This window comes from Rutidosis leptorrhynchoides, chromosome 3 (assembly GCF_046630445.1).
Source record: "Rutidosis leptorrhynchoides isolate AG116_Rl617_1_P2 chromosome 3, CSIRO_AGI_Rlap_v1, whole genome shotgun sequence".
Classification (NCBI taxonomy): Eukaryota; Viridiplantae; Streptophyta; class Magnoliopsida; order Asterales; family Asteraceae; genus Rutidosis; species Rutidosis leptorrhynchoides.
The window spans coordinates 459,463,963-459,483,704 of NC_092335.1; the positions used below are offsets into that span (position 1 = coordinate 459,463,963).

Below are 19,742 nucleotides of genomic sequence, written 5' to 3' on the forward strand. Positions count from 1 at the left end.
GAGTTGCGAGATAATCCCACAACTTCTAAGATGATCTTGGAAAGCATCACTTAGGTATTCACCTCCTCTATCGGTACGAAGTACCTTGATTGTCTTATTGAGTTGATTTTGTACTTCGCTTTGATACTCTTTGAATGCTTCAAAAGTTTCGTCCTTATGTCTTAACAAGTAGACATATCCGAAACGACTGAAGTCATCAATGAAAGTAACGAAGTATCTTTCACCATTCCTAGTTATGGGCTTAAAGGGTCCACATACATCCGAATGTATTAATCCCAATAAGTCCTTAGCCCTTTCACAGGTCCCTTTGAAAGGTGCTTTAGTCATTTTGCCTTGTAAACAAGATTCACATACATCAAACGAGTCTAGTTCATTTGATTTCAAAAGGCCATTCTTTTGAAGTGTATGCATTCGATTCTTGTTTATGTGACCAAGGCGACAATGCCATAAGTAGGAATCACTCAAATCTCTTTTGAGTTTCTTGGTGCTAGTATGGTATATTGAGCTACTAGATGATGTGTCATCATGAACCAATTCATAAATTCCATTTGAAGGCGAAGCCTTAAAATAGAATACATTATCTAAATAAACGTGAATATCATCATTAACAAAATTAAGATAAAAACCACATTGTTTTAAACGGGAAACTGAAATAATGTTTCGACATAAATCCGGTGCATACAAAACATTGTTCAAAATAAGTTCCAAACCACTTGGAAGCTTTAATACAAAGTCTCCTTGAGCCTTCACTTGCACTTTGGCTCCATTACCCATAAAGAGACTTGATGTTCCCGTTTGCTTGCTACTTCTTTTGAACCCCTGCAAAGAATTGCAAATGTGAGTTCCACATCCAGTGTCTAATACCCATGTATTAGAAGAAGTAATACTAAGCTCTATATATACCATATATATATTACCTGAGGTTTGCCCCGCATCCCTCTTTTCCTTCAACTCCTTAAGGTAGACCGGGCAGTTTCGTTTCCAGTGACCCATTTCACCGCAACCGAAGCACGGGTCTTCCTTGAGGTTTGCTTGTCCGGCAACCTTTTGCTTCTTGTTCTTGTTTTTGGTTGGGGTAACCATCCTCCCCTTTCCCTTGCCTTGATGGGCAGGTCCTTTCCTCTTAGCCGCCTTTGGCTTAGAGGTGTTATTACCTTTGGACCCACCATCATTGATCATTAGCACGGGTGAAGCCCTCTTATCCATGCTAGTTTCTGCCGTCCTAAGCATGCCATGAAGTTCGCCAATGGTCTTATTCATCCCATTCATATTGTAATTAATTACAAATTGGTCAAACCTCTTTGACAAGGAGTTTAGGATAAGATCCGTGGCTAGCTCATTAGATATGTTGAGATTAAGACGGTTTGCGCGATCAATGAGGCTTTTCATCTTAAGGACATAAGATGAAACGGATTGGGAGTCGTCCATACGACATGCATGAAGCGCTCGGACCGTTTCAAAGCGCTTGACACGAGCTTGTTGAAGGAACATCTCCTTCAATTGCGTGATCATGTCGTATGCAGTATGATGCTCGAAATCCTTTTGGAGTTCGGGTATCATAGTCCCAAGCATTAGGCAAGCGACTTGCACCGAATCGGTGCAATACTTATCCCAATAAGCCATGCCTTCCGTATCATCCTCGTCGGGTTGATCGGGAATGGGGTCTTCCAACACATACGCCTTATCCTCAAGTTTGAGGACAATCCTAAGATTGCGGAACTAATCCATAAAGTTCGTATGGTTGAGTTTGTCTTTCTCGAGGAGAGACCTTAACGATAGGTTGTTCAAGTTAATAGGTGCGTTTTGCATGTTGTTGTTATTGGCGGCCATCTACAAAATTTAACAAAGTTCATTTAAGTATCGATTTTAAATTTAACAATCAATACCCTTTAAATCCAATTGATATATATTAAATTTTAGAATCCAACGGTAAACCAAATTTCGGTTAGGTGACCTTTATCCCGTCATTTGATTTAGCTAGGTAGTCATTATATGACAATTGCAATCCTTTTGCAACTTCTAAGTTATGGGATCATGCAATCCTTTTGCATGACATATTATCCCATCAACGCCTATTTGTTCATCATGCTTCGGTGACCCTAAGTTCATGATTTCCAAATCAAGTCGTCCTACTTGTTTAGACATGTAAACTTAACATACAAGTGGTTATGTGACCTTTATCCCACAAGTGTGCGAAATTTACCTTAATCATATTAGTTTGCTCATAACGGTTAGGTGACCTTTATCCCATTATAAGTTCCTTAATACGTCTAAGTGTCATACAATAGGATGGCGTTTAAACTTGTTAACCTAGTGTGTTAAAGGGATTTTAAGTTTTCATTATTTCTAGTTTGAGAAAACTCTTATGCCATACACCAACATGCATTTAGTGTATGGTTCTTATGAAAATCCATTTTCATGTCTATAAACCATTTTATATATATGATCCTAATCATGTTCTTAATAACCGTTTATTAATGTCCTTTTAGCCATTTTTAATTTAACCAATTAAATTGTCGTTTTGCATGTCATTAATTAATGTATAATTTAACCAATTAAATTGCCATTTTGCTTGTTGTTAACTTGTGTGATTAACTTGTAGCATACAAACATACAATCCACAATCATACAATAAACAACCATGCATGCAAAACAAATATGTTCACAATCAAGCCATTTTGGTAGACATTTGTTTAGCCGAAAACAAATGCCACCGGATAAGGGGTAATTACACAAAGTAGGAGATTTCAAATCTCCCACTTAACCTTGCATCCAAATGCTTCTTCATGTGTTCTTCAAGTCTTCATCATTCTTCATCATTTTACAAAATATATCCTAATACATTTTGTCTAAAAAATGAAATTACAACCTAATCTATTTTACATACCAAATATAAAATAAATTACATAACCAAATGAATTATTACATGCCAAATGAATAAATATTATTACAAACCAATTGAATAAATATCAATCAACCATGCATGCAACCAAACACAAGGTCAAGGCTTAGATTGTGAACTTTAACTACATAAGAGATAGGCAATACAGAATCACAAGTGATTGGCAGTACAGAATCACAAGTGATTGATAGTACAGAATCACAAGTGATTGGCAGTACAGAATCACAAGTGATTGGCAGTACAGAATCACAAGTGATTGGCAGTACAGAATGCAGAATCACAAGTGATTTTGGCCAAAATGACAAACCACCCAAAACCGAAAATTTTACATTCTACTTCATGCATGTTCATAGAATGCAAAATTATAGTGGGTTTAATAACCATCTCGAAGCATATTTCAACAACTTCGGCTCTAGATACCATTGTTGGGATTTAACAAGTTTCATAATACTTATAATCATTCAAGAAATAAGATTTGCGGAAGCGTGTAGATTACCATTTTGAAACTTGTAAATCTTTAACCAATTAAAGTTAAATCCCAATAAGGATCAAGTTGTGAAACATACTTACAAACTAAGAGTGGGTTTAGAGTTTATACCTCCTCAAGCTAGTTGAGGGTTAGTTCAAAAGAAGATGATGAAGATGATGAAGAATGGAGCTTCAAAGTGATGAAACCTCAAGGAGAAATACCCCAAGCTTTTGCACCAACACTTAGCCTTTGGTTAGGATTTAATAACACTTGAATTGAGCTTGCAATAACCAAATGAAGAACCCTTTCTTCCTCCCAAAAGGCCACAAAATTCAGCTGGATTTTAGGAGAGTTTTGTGCAGAATTTTGATGTACAATTGCATGTATGTATTGCTACTAGTCAAAGGACATGTATATGTGAAATTGTGTTATGGAAAGCAACAAGAATAAGCATGGGATAGACTTTCTTGGGGCTCCAAAATCTGCCCACCATCCATTATTTTATAACAAGAATGATTTTATAAAACTTGTAATAATTTTATAAAACTTGTATAAAATAAACATGTATTTGTTACTTGCAATAATTTTATAAACCATTTTATAAAATATAACATAACATAATTATTTAAACCTATAAATAATTAAATCCACATCATATATAAATTATCCAAATAATTTATCTCAAGTGATTATTATTTAGAAAATTGATTTTTCTAAAGTTCAAGTGTCGCGTATTTATTTAACAATCCAACCGTTAAAATAAATACATATAAAGTGTTGGTAAGCTTGTTATTGGGTATGACCCGACTTGGATCATAACACATTAGCCACATTAATTTAATATGTCTCTCGGGCATACGAAATACCTTCATCGATATCCATCTCTAATAGGTTGGGTAACTTTTGAGGGATTCCATCAGTAAATTCATTGAAACTATTGCCTATTTTGCACATGATTAATGACAACTTTTGCAAGTTTACTAACTCTAGTAATTGTGTACTAATGGAAGATATTGAAACATGATCCAACCTAATTCTGGTGAGACTGGATAAATATTGAGGCGGGGGGAAGTTTTCGAGCTCTGAAAAGTAATACCCATAGCTTGTGATGATTAAAACCTTAAATTTTTCTATATATTTCATAAATCGAGGCAATACGTATTTCTCTGACATGAAGTTCAATACGAAAACTTCCACTTTAGAGGCTTGCATGTCGTTCCAGTTCATAGAGAATCTTTCACCTGTCACAAGTTTAATGTATAAACGAAACGGATAATGTTTTTTCAGTATAAGCTATCCAGAGAAGGAGAGTATTTTTACTCGCGAGTTAACCGGGTTATCCCGTGACTGTTTTCGACCCTTTTTCATTGCCACCCCAAGTTAAGATGTTATTGAGGGTGAGAATCTGAGACATTTTGTGAGGATATCATAATCAAGTTAAAATGTTATTAGAATAGTTCACAAGTATCATAAGTAATAACATTAAAATATGTGGAAGGACTATACCATCTTTTATCAGCAGAGAAATATAATAAAACAAACCTGTTGAAATTGACAATATTTGGGCGTTGATTGCATCCAGCAATGGGGGAAGGTCTTCTCCATTTACATTTATAATTAACCTCTTTCTATGCTCTTCTGGCCCTTGGCTGCTCAAATGTATAGCCAGTTGTCTCATCACATCGTGTTGCCTAACAGTTTTCTCCTCACACCAGTTTGCTACCATCGATGAATCGTCCCTGCGATCAAATGCAGTTTATAATAAAAGACGGTGGTTTAGGTAATCGAACAATTAGATTAGAATTTGAGTAGAAGCCAAATACCTTATTGGCGACAGATTGAAAAGGTTTTTGTATGAGAGCTCAAGCAGTTGTTTTATGGTCTTTAATCCCTCATCATCATGTTTGTATAAATGGACCCACATGTCCATAAGCGCTGTAGCGGCAATCTTCTGATCTTCAGGAAATAATCCCAAGTCTAAAAAACATTGCCTAATAACAGAATCTTCATCAAACACATTTAAACTCCTTTTTAGACAATGAAACAACTGATCGTCTATACTAATAACAGATTGCTTCTCTTCGGACAGTTTTTTCAACATGTCAAGCCAAAACGGCATGCTTTTCCCCTTCACCACACCACCAACTACAGTAAGTGTCAATGGATGATTTTTGCAACAGTCCACCAACTACAAAAATAATAAATAATGGTTAGTAAGACCTTAATATGTAAAACAAACATGCCTAAAAAGGATATATAGTAAATTGAATAATATTACCTTTTCAATAAGATCATCTGGTATATCACTACTACGTGTACTTCCTGGTTCGGACAAAGACGAGTACCGAAACAGTTTGATGGCATCTTCACGGTTCAAAAGTTTCAGTTGATAAATATTATTGAATGCTTTAAACTCTGTTCTAGATGTTACGAGAATCTTGTATCCACGTAACTTGAACATAAATTTCTTAACAATATCTTCCGACCATACATCATCCAGTACCAACAGTAAATTAGGTTTCTCTGCACGCAAAAAACTCCCCCATCTGTTGACTGCATCTTCATCGTTGACAAAATGATCTTGTTTTTTTGTAAGTAAATCTTCGATGACATTTTTTAAATTGGGGGTCTCTGAGATGGTAACAAGGCGGATGTTTTTGCTACATTTTCCTGATCAGATTAGACCACCATCATAATTTACTTAAGATATAACATCCAAATATCAATCTAAATATAACTTGTCTGAATCAAATAGTCTATGGTATTTGTAAGTAATCATACAATGCTTATTATGTTTTGTCATAAACAAACATATTAATAAATAAAGGATTTTCTAGCGACAATCCTTAGGTGTCGTTAAGGTGCTTAAATATCTTACACATATTAACGACAGCTCTAAAATATTGTAACAAGAATACAACTATCCATTAAAATTTTTGTTAAAAAGTAGAGAATTCGAATACCTATAATCTGGGGATCGTTGCAAAGCTTTTTGACCAATGTTGTTTTCCCGTAACCTCCACCCGCAGACACAACGACAACCGAACAATCATTATCATTCACCGAATCCTTTAGCACCATCGACTTCAAAGCCATAAGATGATTATCAAAGCCGATAACATCACCCTGAGGCAATGGAACCCCACACAACCAACCGCTCGAATCAGTATCACAATTCATCATTCTCGTTTGCAAATCGGATACACCCCTAAAGATCATCAACTGAACATCAGTCTGACAGAATCTCACCAACGACTCATTCAACTTTTTCAACTTCGATTCATGAGTTAATATCTTATAAAAGTTCCATTTTATATGCTCGCATTTCATAACCAGAGCTTCTGCGCCTTTTAACTGCGTGATAAACGCTAATTTTTCTTCATTGGGTCGATCCAACTTTGTAAGAAGTTCATCTATATCATCAAAACACTGCTTGTTATTAATTATGGTTTGTTGTATTTCATTAAGCTGAGATTTAAACCGTGATGTTTTCCTATTAATGTATGTGATTGCAGTTACTAATAGAGAAAGCTTCTCCAAGCCCAGCTCCTACCGCCCCTGATATTACAACTGCCGCAACTGCCTCTGCCATTGATGATGAACAAGAACTGATAGAAAACTTCAATTCTTGTAGAGTAAATCAAGTATACAGTAATGGTGTTTGATGTACTGTATGTTGAATATATTACTAATTACTAATAAAATTTTGTTTGCTTTAAAAAAAACAAGTATACAACTGAGATCTATAATTTGATCGGATAACTTAAACGTGTTGTTTTAGACATTTGAGAATGTTATGGTCGTTGAGGACTTGAGGGTAGAGTTGACTAATCAAGAAACATCCACGAAACTTCAATGTTATTTCCAAAATAATTGTTACTCCGAACTAATCTCCTTTAGAATGGCGTCAGTTTAATTAACAAGTTGTTACTCGCAATAGCGAATTATTATTATTAGTATTATATTATATAATTATATTATATATTTCAAAGAGTACTCTATTTCAAACTTACGACAATTGTTTTGAGGTACAACTGCAAATTGATTAGATGGTTTTGTTTGTTTTCTCAAAGGTGCTTCCAGATTCCTATCTTTTTGACAACTATGTTGGTTGAGCCGTTGACACTATTTAGACCATTCACTACACGTTCTTGATGAGGTGCAAGGTCACTTTAGTCGGAAGCTATCACAAACTAGATGCTCAGTCCTTTTTTCTCTGCTAGTGCGGTCCTATTTATTTTGATATTGCTTGAAAAAAACGATAAAAAGTAAGGTAAAGCTGAAAAGTTAACAAAAATTACATGTGACAGTCACTTTTTTTCTTATACGAAACTTTTTCTTATGCGAAAAAGTATTAATTTGGAACATTTTAAAATAAAATACTGAACTATTAATATGAGAGGAGAGAATATGATACGCAAGACTATCATTGTTTCTTGAGAAATTAGTGGAGTGATTGCTCTTCCTGCGCTTTATAAAGTTCCGGCCTTGACTATATATATCATAGGTTTTGAAAGCTAACCAAATAATTTGTGTCAAGTGTCACAAATTAATCCATGGAAGAACAAAAACAGGTCAGTCGACTTCTTATATAGGAGTAACATAATCTAAAAAATAGTGTCAACTCCTAATCGAAAATTGACAACACAAAATGCACCACGCGAACTCGGCAGTTTTTAAAAAACGCCAACTCAATTACTCGCATTTTCCACAAAATCATTTTTTTATGAAACAAGATAGCAAAAACTAATGGAAAACAACATTCAAGCATAAGTTTACATCACCTTTGATAAACCTGCAGTTCAAACTAACATCAACTCCAAGTACTTTTAAGTAAAGCTCTGTGTGTGGCCAACACAACTACGAAGGGAACTTGAGTATCAAACAAAATGGCATGCATGCATTGTATATGACATCAAATTAATACCAATTAGAGTAAAATTTAAGTGGCGATCGAAGGGTGAAGGAATGGCAGCCTCTCCATGAAGACTTGCGTCTCATGATTCATGAAATATACAAGAGAACTATGATAGTACATTATATATTTAATTTATATAATTACTAATATATTGTTTATTTGATGCAGTATAATGGACGTAGCTGTTCAAGAATTTCGATATAATCTTGTGCAACTGCCTCGTTACAGAAAACTTCATCCCAGATTCTTCGAAGATCTAGCCAGGATTATAAAATGTCATTACAAGTTTCATGTTTCATTAATATTTGTGCAGAAAAAACTATAAGAAAGTAAACTTCCTAAAAAAACATTATAAGAAAAGGTTGGTTGCAAAATACTAATTATTCCAGCATACCTGATTTGTCTGCAGGTGAAAGACACATGATGATCATGTTAAACCTCGATACCTTGGGCAGATTTTCTAAATATTTGACAGCTAGGTCAGCTTCATCACTGTCCAAGTACCAAAACACTTAATAAGATTTTAGTTGTGTTCAGCTAACATGTGAGCCATACTTAATAAATCAAGTAAAACTTGTACTTACCGGAAAAAGGTGGTAATGCACCTTACAATATCAATTAAGAGTGGTGCTGACAAAGCATTTTTAAAGATCTGCGGTAACGCGACGGGATTCGTGGCCTAGTTGGAAATGAAAAAACAAAACAAAAATCAAACAAATACAATAAGAACAAAGACAAAGTGAAAAGTTCTGAAAATTATAATGATTAGTAAAGATAGAGGTAGAATAATCAACAGGTCAGCATGGTATGGGTAGTAATAACTTTTGTATGAGTCTAACTTGCAGTTCTAAAAAAAACTCAAACTTTTATATACTGGTTTCATTCTTTTGAACACTCCTATCTATTTTAAATCTGTAGTTCATCAGCAACACACACTCATGATCTTTAATAAGCTAAATAAAAAGATTAAAATCACACACACACACACAGACTAAAATCACACACACACACACACACACACACACACACACTCACACACTCACACTAAAATAACACACACCTTTAGCAAACGAGCCTGCAGAGTATGATCGCCAGAGAATCCTCGCCATGAAGCCTCAAACTGATAAGCTGAAGTTGGAGGGACAATCTTTTTTGCAGCTTCAGCAGTGGCAAGAGAAGCTGCACGAGCAGCAAGCTGTTGAACCGATTCTTTTACAGCTTTTTTGCCATCATTCTGATTGGTCTGAGATGATCTAACAGTCTGATTTGTAATCTTCAAAATATGAATGTGTTAGAAAGCCACATAGCAATCTTCTCTAGTTTAATTTAATTTGTAATCAATGTAAGAGTTGTTCCATTCTTTTTCATAACCAGTTACCCAACCCACCCATATTGACACCTCTGAGTAAATAAAGGACAGATTGATATCAGATTACCTCTGGGATCTCTGTTATAGGTTTTGTGACTCTAGTCGTTTCAGAAATTTTTGGAGTAGACCGTGCACCATTATCCAACTTCAAATCTTTTTGCACTTTTTCCGTTGGTCCTTTCATCGATGCAGATGCCTTTTTAAGAAGTTCCTATAAGTTTAAACACATATTATTATGAGTAACATGGTAAGATGGGCCCGGAAAGCATATAATAAATAAGTAAAAGTTCAAGGACATTATTTAGAATTGCAAATGAAACAAAAAAAATGTACCTTGTCATACAAAGATTTCACATCTGCATACTGTTTCTTAATCTCTTGATTATGTGGTTCCAGCCTCAAAGCAAAATCTGCATCTGTAGTTTACTAAAAATCAATATAGTTGGACCCATGAAAAGTTATATACGTATTATCTTCTGTTAGATCAAGCATATGGTGGTATATATTGTAATATGCATACATACCTTCCTTGGATTCTTTAAGTTTACCAAGTTCTTTTCTAGCCGTTGAACGTCTTGAGTATGCTTTAATGTACCGGTCATCTAAATTTAAGGCTTCTGTACAATCGTCCTCGGCTTCCTGGAATCTAATGAATTGACAAATAAGGGTACAAATATAGATGATTACAGATTTATGGAAAATGATATTTATCACTATTAAGTGTGTATTTATATTACATAAACAATACGCATATCTGTTTGTACTTGTTGTTCTAGAGTTAAAAGACAAGTTATAAATCTAAATAACTTCCTAAATGGTTTTTAATTTAAAAATTAAAGTTTTCATATGTATATCAAATACTTATGAACATGTGTCCTGATAGGAATGTGAACCCAAATCAGCCTTGGCCAAAGGCCAGTTGTTAATAAAATTTCATTACTATTGTAAGTATACGACATTAGTAATCATAAATAATAAATAATAAACTTAATTATTCATGATAATAATATAGTCAAATAAGTGTTTACATGTAAACCCAATCCTAGTTGACCCGTATTAAGAAATGATTTTTTGAACCTGTTACGAACCACCCATCCTACCACTTCTAGTCAGTAACTTACAAGTGACATAGATACATTAGATGAACAAACACATAAATAGTTATGTCTGGAAGAATTCCAACACTCAACTTAGTTTATAGTAGGATAGTCACTTGTAAGTTAGGTGAACGCATTATTAAGTGACTACAAAATGAAAAGCAGTAATACTATAATAAACAATAGATGGAACATAAAAAACTGAAAATAACAGAACACGTGCCTCTTAAGTTTAAGATAAGCCATTGCCCTGTTTGCATAAGCTACTGCAGTTGGTGATAATGCAAGACTCCTGGAATAACAGTCAACCGCTTCTTTATATTTTCTCTTCTTGAAGAACTCATTACCCTGCAATATCACAAAAGAGATTCAATGAAACGAACTTAAAGGCATTACGAAAAAGGTCAGTTGGATATTCAACTAGAGGTTATTTTCAGTCACTCGATTTCTCATCTTGCACTAAATAAAAAAATTAACTAATATTACACTAAAAAAATCGTTCAACAACAACAACAATTCATACCAGCTCTTTTTCTGAATTAGCATCTACAGAACCTTCATCTGTCATGAATCCACCCGATAACTGACTAACAGCATTTGCAGGCTCTTTAATTTCACGTGATCTTCCATTAACTCCAAGAGTGGACGAATTACTGGAAGTATTTTTCACCTTTACAGATTCCTAAAAGATGGAACAAAATGGCAAGCCATAAAATAACGTTGACAAAATAAACAACCAGGGTACTTGTAATCATCAAAACAATGCAACTGATACATAACTATTTACAGAAGAAACACAATGAGTACCCACAAATATATACCAACAGTAAACTTTATATACCATTTTTTCAACGCCAGAGTGTGATTTAAGCTTCTTGTCTGGTTTATCCTTGAGTGACAATTCCCAGTCCTGCAAGTTATTTAAGAATCCGTCGAAATCCTGCTAATACAAACAAATGTTTATTCAATTTCTTAAAGGGAAAATTATCAGGGAAACACTTTCATGCACAACTTTTAACACTTAGAAACAGATCCTTGTTGCTAAAACAAAAATTAAATTGCACATTATTATGTGAATTCAGTCAAGATATACAGATTCTAGTAAAATCGTCCAAACATAATCCGTACTATGACCCTTAAATCACTTTTCAAGCATGGACAATCTCCAATTTGTTATCAATTAATAGTTAATACCAATTTATACACCTTATAACTTATGGTCTTGTTCTGCCTTTTCCCTCACACATAAACTTATGTGAAAATCGATTTAGCATGAAATAAACAAATCAGCGTAAACTTATCAAACAATTGATAATTCTGCAACAAATTGACAGTTTCACAAAACAATCGAAGACTTTCACACTAAATATACATGTATTTGAGCTATTTTTAATATCTATTTCAAGTTTAATATGTAACCAATTATGAAAAAATATGCAACTGAAGTAATGGTTCCTTTTCAATAGTTTGGTAACAGGTGGATAATTGATGTAGTTGCTATCAATTTACTGAGTGAACGCCGAAATATAAGGAAGGATTACTTACCATGCGGTTGTGCTTGGCCGGAACCCTAACGATGATGTCTTGCTGAGTAGAGAACGCTTTCTTCAGACTATTCGTGTTGTTTCTAGCGTCATTCCAAATGGGTTTAAGAATGGGAAATAAATTAATTCGTCAATTTGGCCCCTCTACTTTCTCTGCGTGACAATTTAGTCCCTTTAAATGTTTCACAGCTGACTAAACAGGTCGAAGGTTTTCAAGAATTAATCGTGAACAAAAAAAAAAAAAAAAAAATCTTTTATTTATCAATTTTCATAGTCACATGAACATGAACATGAATGTTCATGAACATGAACATGAACATGAACATGAACATGCGTGAATAGTGATTTGAACTTAAAACTTTTAAACGTCAACCTATATTACTCCGTATCTTTTTGGATGATTTAACTTTGACAGTGTCGACTATTCATGTTAATGTTATTTTTAGTTTCATTGTAGTTATCATAAATTTTTCATGTTCAAAGTCTACTGCTTCATCAGATGTTATCTAAACAATCGAATATAATTTTACCCATAATAATTCAATTTGATTGCAACTAGTTATGGAGCCCTCGCTTCGTGCCCGGGGATCCGTTTTGAATGCGAGTTAAAAAAAAAAAAAGTCTTGATCTATTTTGTAAAAAAGAATTTTTTTCGACATCTAACATTGAAGGGTTGTTCCTTTTGCAAAAGTTGCTTCTTTTAGCGTTTCTTTTTTTTTTAAGTTAGTTGATCTATTTTGTGAAAAAGAATGTTTTTCAACATCTTTTGTTAGCATTGAAGGGTTGTTCCTTTTATAAAAGTTTACCTCTTTTATCGTTGAGGGGAAAAAAAAGGTAGTTGAAAAAAGAATTTTTTTCGACATCTTTTGGTAACATTGAAGGGTTGGTTCTTTTACGAAAGTTGCTTCTTTTATAGTTGGAGACCCAAAAAAAAAAAAGGAGGTGAAATGACGGAAATACTCCTGTTTACTATTGATGAATAGTGAAATAGTGTTTTGTCTTTTAGTCAAAAAAGGTGAAATGACGGAAATACCCCTGATTACTATTGATGAATAGTGAAATAGTGTTTTATTTTGTAAAAATGAATGTTTTTCAACATTTTTTGGTAGCATTGAAGGGTTGTTCCTTTTATGAAAGTTGTCTCTTTTATCGTTGAGGGGGAAGAAAAAAAAAGGTAGTTGAATTTTTTGTAAAAAATAATTTTTTGTAAAAAAGAATTTTTTGTAAAAAAAAATTTTTTTCTACATCTTTTGGTAACATTGAAGGGTTGGTTCTTATCGTTGGAGACCAAAAACAAAATGTGAAATGACGAAAATACCCCTGGTTACTATTGGTGAATAGTGAGATAGTGTTTTGTCTTTTAGTAAAAAAAAGGTGAAATGGCGGAAATACCCCTAGTTACTATTAATGAATAGTGAAATAGTGTTTTGTCTTTTAGATAATGTATATAAATATAAATATAAATATATAAATAAATAAATATAAATATAAATTGGGAAGAAGAAAAATGTTTCTAGGAAGATATGTAGTTCAACTTTTTATGACCTCAAAGGGTTTACGATCGACCAACGCGACGACGGGAATAATTTTCATCCGAGAAAACAAAGCTATCAATCTTAATTATATTGAATATAAGTGTAGTAATAACTTTTCATGTCAATTTAGATACTCCAAACTTATATAAATAAAAGTAGAACACGTTTTGTTACAGTTGATTTTTTATTCCAATTATCTAAAATGCATAATTAGTTTTTAATAAGCAAATTCAAACACCCCTTAGTCACATGTGCTTTGTTTAAAAATGAAAAGTTTAAAAACACAAAGAATTACTATACAAACAACTTCGACTATAATTATGGTATAACCAAATATTATTTCACCGCAACCATCACCACGGAAAGTCATTGCCGAGTACATTGTTGATTTCGCCATCGAAGTCACCCCTGATTTCAACAACCGAAGACAATTAGGAGAATATCATAGTTAATATTAGGCAACCACCACCGGAATTTTCAATTTTCAGACCAGGAATGAGAAGAATATGATTGTTTTTATGCATGTGGTCTTCATAAAAGGTAAGTGCTATAGATGACAAAGTTGTAGGCAAGTCACGACGAGAGACAAGGCAACCGTCGTCGCAACCGTCCGTCACTAGTGTCAGAATATAGACACCATTGGAGAAGATGGGATCTATAGTTGAACAATGGGAGCGTTTAGAAGTGTTATATTTTAGATTTATTCATAACTTATTCTAGTTCGTGCTTTATTATTAAGTTCAAACTTATAAGATCAAGTAACTAGGTATTATAGACATTCTGGGGGACTTAGGATGCAATGACGTTTGTATTTTTGAACTTGCAAGCAAAAAACAGAAGACAGTGAATGTATATGTTACAGTGGGTAAACTATAGGGACATACCTTACACTTTATTAAGCATATAAAGACCAAGTATATACAAAAGGAAAGATCTCTCCTAGGAAGGTACTGTAATTATTATATGCAGATATAAATTAGAATTAGTAACAGTAATGCATCATTTAATAGATGTCTCACTAAACCAGTAATGCATGGATGCACCCACCATTCACTGACCAAAACCAAGGTGACACTGTAGACAAGTGGAAACATTGATGAGATGCTCTTATTAACATTTAGATATATAACATTGTCAAACAGTCATCTGAGTTTCAGCCACATCACTTAACAGACCTAGTCTGTGGCGTTTCTTGTACTGCCTTGTAGCACAGTAAACTGCACAACGGAAGTTTGGACCTTGAATCTCTGTACTTGAATGGTTTTGAACAGGATGGACCCGCACATGGCTCACGTGGAGGAGGGTAACTGCAGAAACCAATATAAAATGAGCTCAAAATGACCAACTTTACACCAGGATTCATGCTTTATACTTGAGATACATGACTCGATTGAAATACCTGGAAGACTTGGAATCGAAAATGTTTGGCAAGCCGATGTCATCAGAAAACGTCACGATTGTTCCGGTAGGACGAATCACCCATCTAACAGTGTTTGATGAGAGTGTAGCAGTATTTAAATTCCTCTCCTACACCACATAAACCTCATCAGGAAGATAGATAGATAGTTATTTGGATGATTTGGTATAAAATGAAAATGGTAGGTAACCTGGGCCAATGCGTCTTGCTTCTGCTTCATTTTATTCTCCCGTTTCTTTCTGCTAGAATCCTGCCCCAGTATTTTCCTAATTGCCTCAGCCTATTAAAAAACAAATACATTAAAAGATGACTAACTTAAAACTATCCAATAGTATATATATATATATATATATATATATATATATATATATATATATATATATATATATATATATATATAAGTAGGATGAACCAATAAGCGAATGAGCAAAAGTTACAAAGATAGTATAACAGATAAAGACCTCAGATTCTCGTGCTGCCTTTGCAGCCTGGATTCTTCGCCTTTCAGCAGCCTCAGCCTTCTTAAGTTGATACTCTACTTCAGAAAGCTTATCCTTTTGTTCTATAGCCATTTTAGAGAATGAAAGCATTAGTAGCCGAATATCTAAAAAAGTTAAGTTGATGCACAACTTCTTCATTAAAGATTATTAGCTATTATTACAACTACATGTCACAAACAATTAAGGTTTAAAAAAGCGCGAGACGGAGAAGAGTCGGTCAGGACCTTGATAGGTCGAGTCGGTCAAGACGGGGTCGAGAGGGACGTTGACCAACATTGACTTTTAACTATAAATATAAATATATTACATATTACATATAAATATTTTAAAAATACAGGATCACCAAATGAGATGATGTGGTGTTAATTATATAATATATAGGTTTTTTGTAATGTTTTCTATAATATAGTGTAGCAATTAATTTATCTTAAAGGGAAAATATGTAAGTCAATGTTTTACCCAACTAATTTTTCAAAATGGGTTTGGGATTTTCTTTTACACTAGAACAAGGCCAGACAAACAGTCAACTTTTGACTGCCTCTGGACCCGGCTTTTAGCGTTGACCAACTCATTAGACGCTTTTGGGCGAAACGGGACAAGCAAAGAGAATGCATGCTTACTTCTTGGTGGTGCAGGAGGTAAACCATGAGGGAACTCGACCACACTTGAATCAGTAGATAGGTCTCTACCCGACTGAAGGGCTTGGCGACGGGTAGTTACACTCATTTCTCTACTAGAATCTTCACCAACCGTGTCAGAATATTCCCGTTCTTCACCTGTGTATTCATCATCTTTATATTCTCTTCCTGTTTTTGACTTTTTCCTAGTATCCATTCTGAGAACACTTGTAATTTTCCTCTGCTTTTTGCTTCTACCTTCCCCTTCATCTTCTTCATCATCAACATCATCATCATTTATGACAGATTTTGATTTCATTTTTGCAAGGTAACGTAACTCAGCATCATCTTCATCATCATCATCATCATCTAATACACGCCTCTTGGGAACGCGCTTACTATTATTATCTGAATCGTATATGTTTTCTTCAGTTATATTGCGCCTTACAGAATTGGCTTTTCTGACACTAAAACCGCTGCTAGAGAAATCCTTCCATGGGATCCCACACAATCCAATTCCAGGGTCTTGAGATTTTAAAGAATCTTGATCTGAATTGTCCTGCTTAATACACAATAAGACAAATTTAAGAAGTTCTGTACAAATGGAATTTTTACAAGATTGATACATATAAATCATTCATTTACATTTAAGTCACCTTTACATCTATTGTGCTAAGCATTCAGATAGAACCAACAAAACATTTTGAATTCTCAACAGTGTTGCAAAGCACCAAACAATAATATGTGATAATAATTGTATGATATAGCACATGACAGATACAAAAGCAAGAGTATAACTTACCTGAGATGTCATATTCTGCTTTAAGTTACCGCCGGTAGAGTGTTGTTGAGGCTTTGCATGTATGGTACGTGTTACACCCCCAAGTTTAAGTTTTACTCTCTTCACAACATTATCATACTTTATGTCTTTATTATAATTAGATGTAATTACTTCAGTCTTGTCCGCACCAGTATCTTTATCATCATCATTTTCTTGAGTTCCAAAATCAGAACCAAAATTTGGGGCTTTTTCAGCATCATTAAGATTAGTGTATGAAGCCCTTGAAGAATTGCACTGGCTCAAATTAAGTACTTTCCCACCAACGTTATCATCACTTAGTCCTCTACTCCCGTTGTTTGAAGGTGAAGATGACAATGATGACTTTTCAGTCTCTGTTTGGTTCTTATTTCGCGGGACTCGATTACTCCTCTTCTTCCTCATAGTTTTGTTCTTATCATCAAAGCTAAAACTTCCATGAGTATCCATGTTTTGCAGAAACAGCCTGTATTAGATAATAATATATATTATATATTATATTTATTCATAAGCTTATTGTATTTCAAACATGTATTTCGAATGTCTACTGAAGTTTACTCGATTCTGGAAACAAAATAGCAGAAATAGAAGTTTAAAACGTTTATAGAGATGTATCTACCACAGTAGAACCAACTAACACATAACCAAAATCAGTGATTGATCATAAAAGTATCACAATAACTACAAGTATGATGATTAATGGTGTTATTACTAATCATTATTTCAGCTAAATTTTAAATATATTGACACAAAATTTACTTAAACATTCGGAAATATAAACGAAATCATAGATAATAGATAAGCCCTAATTAATAACAGTAATAAAATCAGCTAAATAAAACGATTGCGAAATTTTAAAATTTAGAAGATAGCAATTACCTTGAAAGAGATTCAAACACAGGAGGTTGAATGAAAAGGAGAAACGGAGAGAGTTAGGGTTAGGGTTTTTAGAGTTCGAATTCTGAAGTAGAGAGAAATGATTGTAATTTAAATGTCAATGAAAGAAAATAAATAATTATAAAAGGCTGGATGATGGTGACAAGTGGTAGTGCTGAGGTTAGCCGTCGTCGGTTCAATATTGACCGCCATTAACACTACCACCACCGCTTGTATACGGTGGCGTATCGCATTTTACCGCGACTTGTTCTTCCAAATTTTTACTGCTATATATATATATATATATATATATATATATATATATATATATATATATATATATAAAATTTGGTTAGGGTTTTAACAGTATAATCTCACACACTATTTTTTAATTCACATACATCTAATTATCTATTTTAGCCTTAATTATTATTTATTATATATAATAATAATAATAAAAAATAATAATAATAATATAAGTTCAACTTCTTAGGAGCATAATTGTAAGTTTATAAAAAAAAAAGTGTACATGAATCAAAAAGTAATGTGTGAGAATCAAAAGTTGAAGTGTCATTGAAGTGTCATCTAATTATCTATCATCATATTCTCACAATACCCATTTATAAAGTTATTGTAAGTGACAACATTAAAGACCAAACATTGAAGTGTTATTGAATCAAAACTTGTTTTTGCTTTACTCATTTCATCTCGTAAACAATAACTATCAATAAATTAATTTTATGTTATTACGTTAGGAATCTTTCCTCTATTAATCATGATGTTGATAACAACTTGTGCTTCATATACTTTACCGTTATTGCAAAAATGCATTCACTAGTACATTGTAGGTTTTCAAATTTAAAGAGATCCTTTCATCCTCTATTTCTTTTAATATGTTGCCAACCTCATCTCAACGACCCGAGTTACAAAGACCATGAATCAAAGAGGTGTATGTGACGACATACATATAGTAGAATCTCTTTGTGAAACACCATCTCTTTAAAAAAATCAAAAGCATCATCAATCATTTTGTGTTTGCATAGGCTGTCAACACAAGTGTTCACATTACTATTTTGGGATGTCTCATTTCAAATGTTCACTTTGTATTTCAACTAATCATAAAAAGTTATTATGGAGAGACTAAATATTTTATTGATGGAGAATGAAGTTAGTTGAATTTCTTAAAACTGTGTGTAAAAGATAAGTGGAGACTTGTAATGAAACGGATGTAGTATATCACGTTTTTTTTGTTTATGATCATGCATATTTTTACCATAGGGTTTAATATGCCTGCTCAATACGTAGAGGGGTTTAAGGATCTTAGAACGTGGCTCTCCGGTCCGGCTACCGTGAATAACCCTGGCCGACATGATGATGTCGGCGGGGTGGCCAAGTGATTAAGTCCACCTCCGATAACGGTCGTCGATCAAGAGGCCCCAAATAAGGTCGTAGGTACTAGCTTACGAAAGACTAACCTGTTAACCTTGAAAAGATGTTGAATGATGCTTTTTTACGTAATGTGTATCGTAGGTGATGGTTACGTAATATGCTGTGTCCGGTGAATGATGATTAGGGTTTGTATTTATAGGCAAACCCTAATTCTAGAACCGTCCCAGATCATGATAACCTCATCCATAACTAACTCCCCCGAATCACGGATATAATTATGGAAAAGATATTT

The 19,742-nt window shown here is 33.8% G+C and overlaps 4 protein-coding genes across 6 annotated transcripts; all 4 read right to left on the reverse strand.

Moving 5' to 3' along the window:
* Window positions 1-650: 650 nt before the first annotated feature.
* Window positions 651-2,447, reverse strand: LOC139898019 (uncharacterized). Its single transcript, XM_071880726.1, has 2 exons — window positions 918-2,447; window positions 651-819 (listed from the first exon to the last, which is right to left on the reverse strand). The coding sequence occupies exons 1-2, from the start codon at window positions 1,621-1,623 to the stop codon at window positions 803-805; spliced, it is 723 nt and encodes a 240-aa protein (XP_071736827.1). The 5' UTR covers window positions 1,624-2,447; the 3' UTR covers window positions 651-802.
* A 1,592-nt stretch (window positions 2,448-4,039) lies between these two features.
* LOC139898017 (probable disease resistance protein At5g66900) lies at window positions 4,040-7,460 on the reverse strand. Its single transcript, XM_071880724.1, has 6 exons — window positions 7,385-7,460; window positions 6,335-6,784; window positions 5,650-6,041; window positions 5,195-5,559; window positions 4,914-5,110; window positions 4,040-4,612 (listed from the first exon to the last, which is right to left on the reverse strand). The coding sequence occupies exons 2-6, from the start codon at window positions 6,699-6,701 to the stop codon at window positions 4,209-4,211; spliced, it is 1,725 nt and encodes a 574-aa protein (XP_071736825.1). The 5' UTR covers window positions 6,702-6,784; window positions 7,385-7,460; the 3' UTR covers window positions 4,040-4,208.
* Window positions 7,461-8,156: 696 nt separating this feature from the next.
* LOC139898021 (uncharacterized) lies at window positions 8,157-12,378 on the reverse strand. 2 transcript variants are annotated; one of them, XM_071880731.1, is made up of 11 exons: window positions 12,301-12,378; window positions 11,597-11,695; window positions 11,279-11,437; window positions 10,979-11,103; window positions 10,183-10,304; window positions 9,992-10,074; window positions 9,726-9,869; window positions 9,350-9,550; window positions 8,874-8,968; window positions 8,684-8,781; window positions 8,157-8,545 (listed from the first exon to the last, which is right to left on the reverse strand). In XM_071880731.1, the coding sequence occupies exons 1-11, from the start codon at window positions 12,301-12,303 to the stop codon at window positions 8,445-8,447; spliced, it is 1,230 nt and encodes a 409-aa protein (XP_071736832.1). In that variant the 5' UTR covers window positions 12,304-12,378; the 3' UTR covers window positions 8,157-8,444. The 2 variants fall into 2 exon arrangements, with proteins under 2 accessions (XP_071736832.1, XP_071736831.1); XM_071880730.1 differs by having other exon boundaries at window positions 9,350-9,562.
* A 2,327-nt stretch (window positions 12,379-14,705) lies between these two features.
* LOC139898020 (uncharacterized) lies at window positions 14,706-18,334 on the reverse strand. 2 transcript variants are annotated; one of them, XM_071880728.1, is made up of 7 exons: window positions 18,065-18,334; window positions 17,171-17,651; window positions 16,372-16,927; window positions 15,713-15,813; window positions 15,442-15,531; window positions 15,234-15,361; window positions 14,706-15,141 (listed from the first exon to the last, which is right to left on the reverse strand). In XM_071880728.1, exons 2-7 carry the CDS (start codon window positions 17,633-17,635, stop codon window positions 14,997-14,999), a joined length of 1,485 nt encoding a protein of 494 aa, XP_071736829.1. In that variant the 5' UTR covers window positions 17,636-17,651; window positions 18,065-18,334; the 3' UTR covers window positions 14,706-14,996. The 2 variants fall into 2 exon arrangements, with proteins under 2 accessions (XP_071736829.1, XP_071736828.1); XM_071880727.1 differs by having other exon boundaries at window positions 16,372-16,930.
* Between the last annotated feature and the right edge of the window lie 1,408 nt (window positions 18,335-19,742).

Bases quoted from the DNA above. Each gene is read 5' to 3' on its own strand.
- LOC139898019 (XM_071880726.1), bottom strand. From the start codon at position 1,623: ATGGCTTATTGGGATAAGTATTGCACCGATTCGGTGCAAGTCGCTTGC.
- LOC139898017 (XM_071880724.1), bottom strand. From the start codon at position 6,701: ATGAAATGCGAGCATATAAAATGGAACTTTTATAAGATATTAACTCAT. The intron at 6,042-6,334 runs GTATTCGAATTC...TAATCTGATCAG, and splicing joins CAACGATCCCCAGATTATAG to GAAAATGTAGCAAAAACATC. The intron at 4,613-4,913 runs GTTTGTTTTATT...AACTTGTGACAG, and splicing joins AATATTGTCAATTTCAACAG to GTGAAAGATTCTCTATGAAC.
- LOC139898021 (XM_071880730.1), bottom strand. The intron at 10,305-10,978 runs GCACGTGTTCTG...TCAATTCATTAG, and splicing joins GCTTATCTTAAACTTAAGAG to ATTCCAGGAAGCCGAGGACG. The intron at 10,075-10,182 runs GTATGTATGCAT...AGTAAACTACAG, and splicing joins ACTTAAAGAATCCAAGGAAG to ATGCAGATTTTGCTTTGAGG.
- LOC139898020 (XM_071880727.1), bottom strand. From the start codon at position 17,635: ATGGATACTCATGGAAGTTTTAGCTTTGATGATAAGAACAAAACTATG. The intron at 15,814-16,371 runs GTAAGCATGCAT...AAATGGCTATAG, and splicing joins ACCTCCTGCACCACCAAGAA to AACAAAAGGATAAGCTTTCT. The intron at 15,532-15,712 runs GTCTTTATCTGT...GTTTTTTAATAG, and splicing joins AGGCAGCACGAGAATCTGAG to GCTGAGGCAATTAGGAAAAT.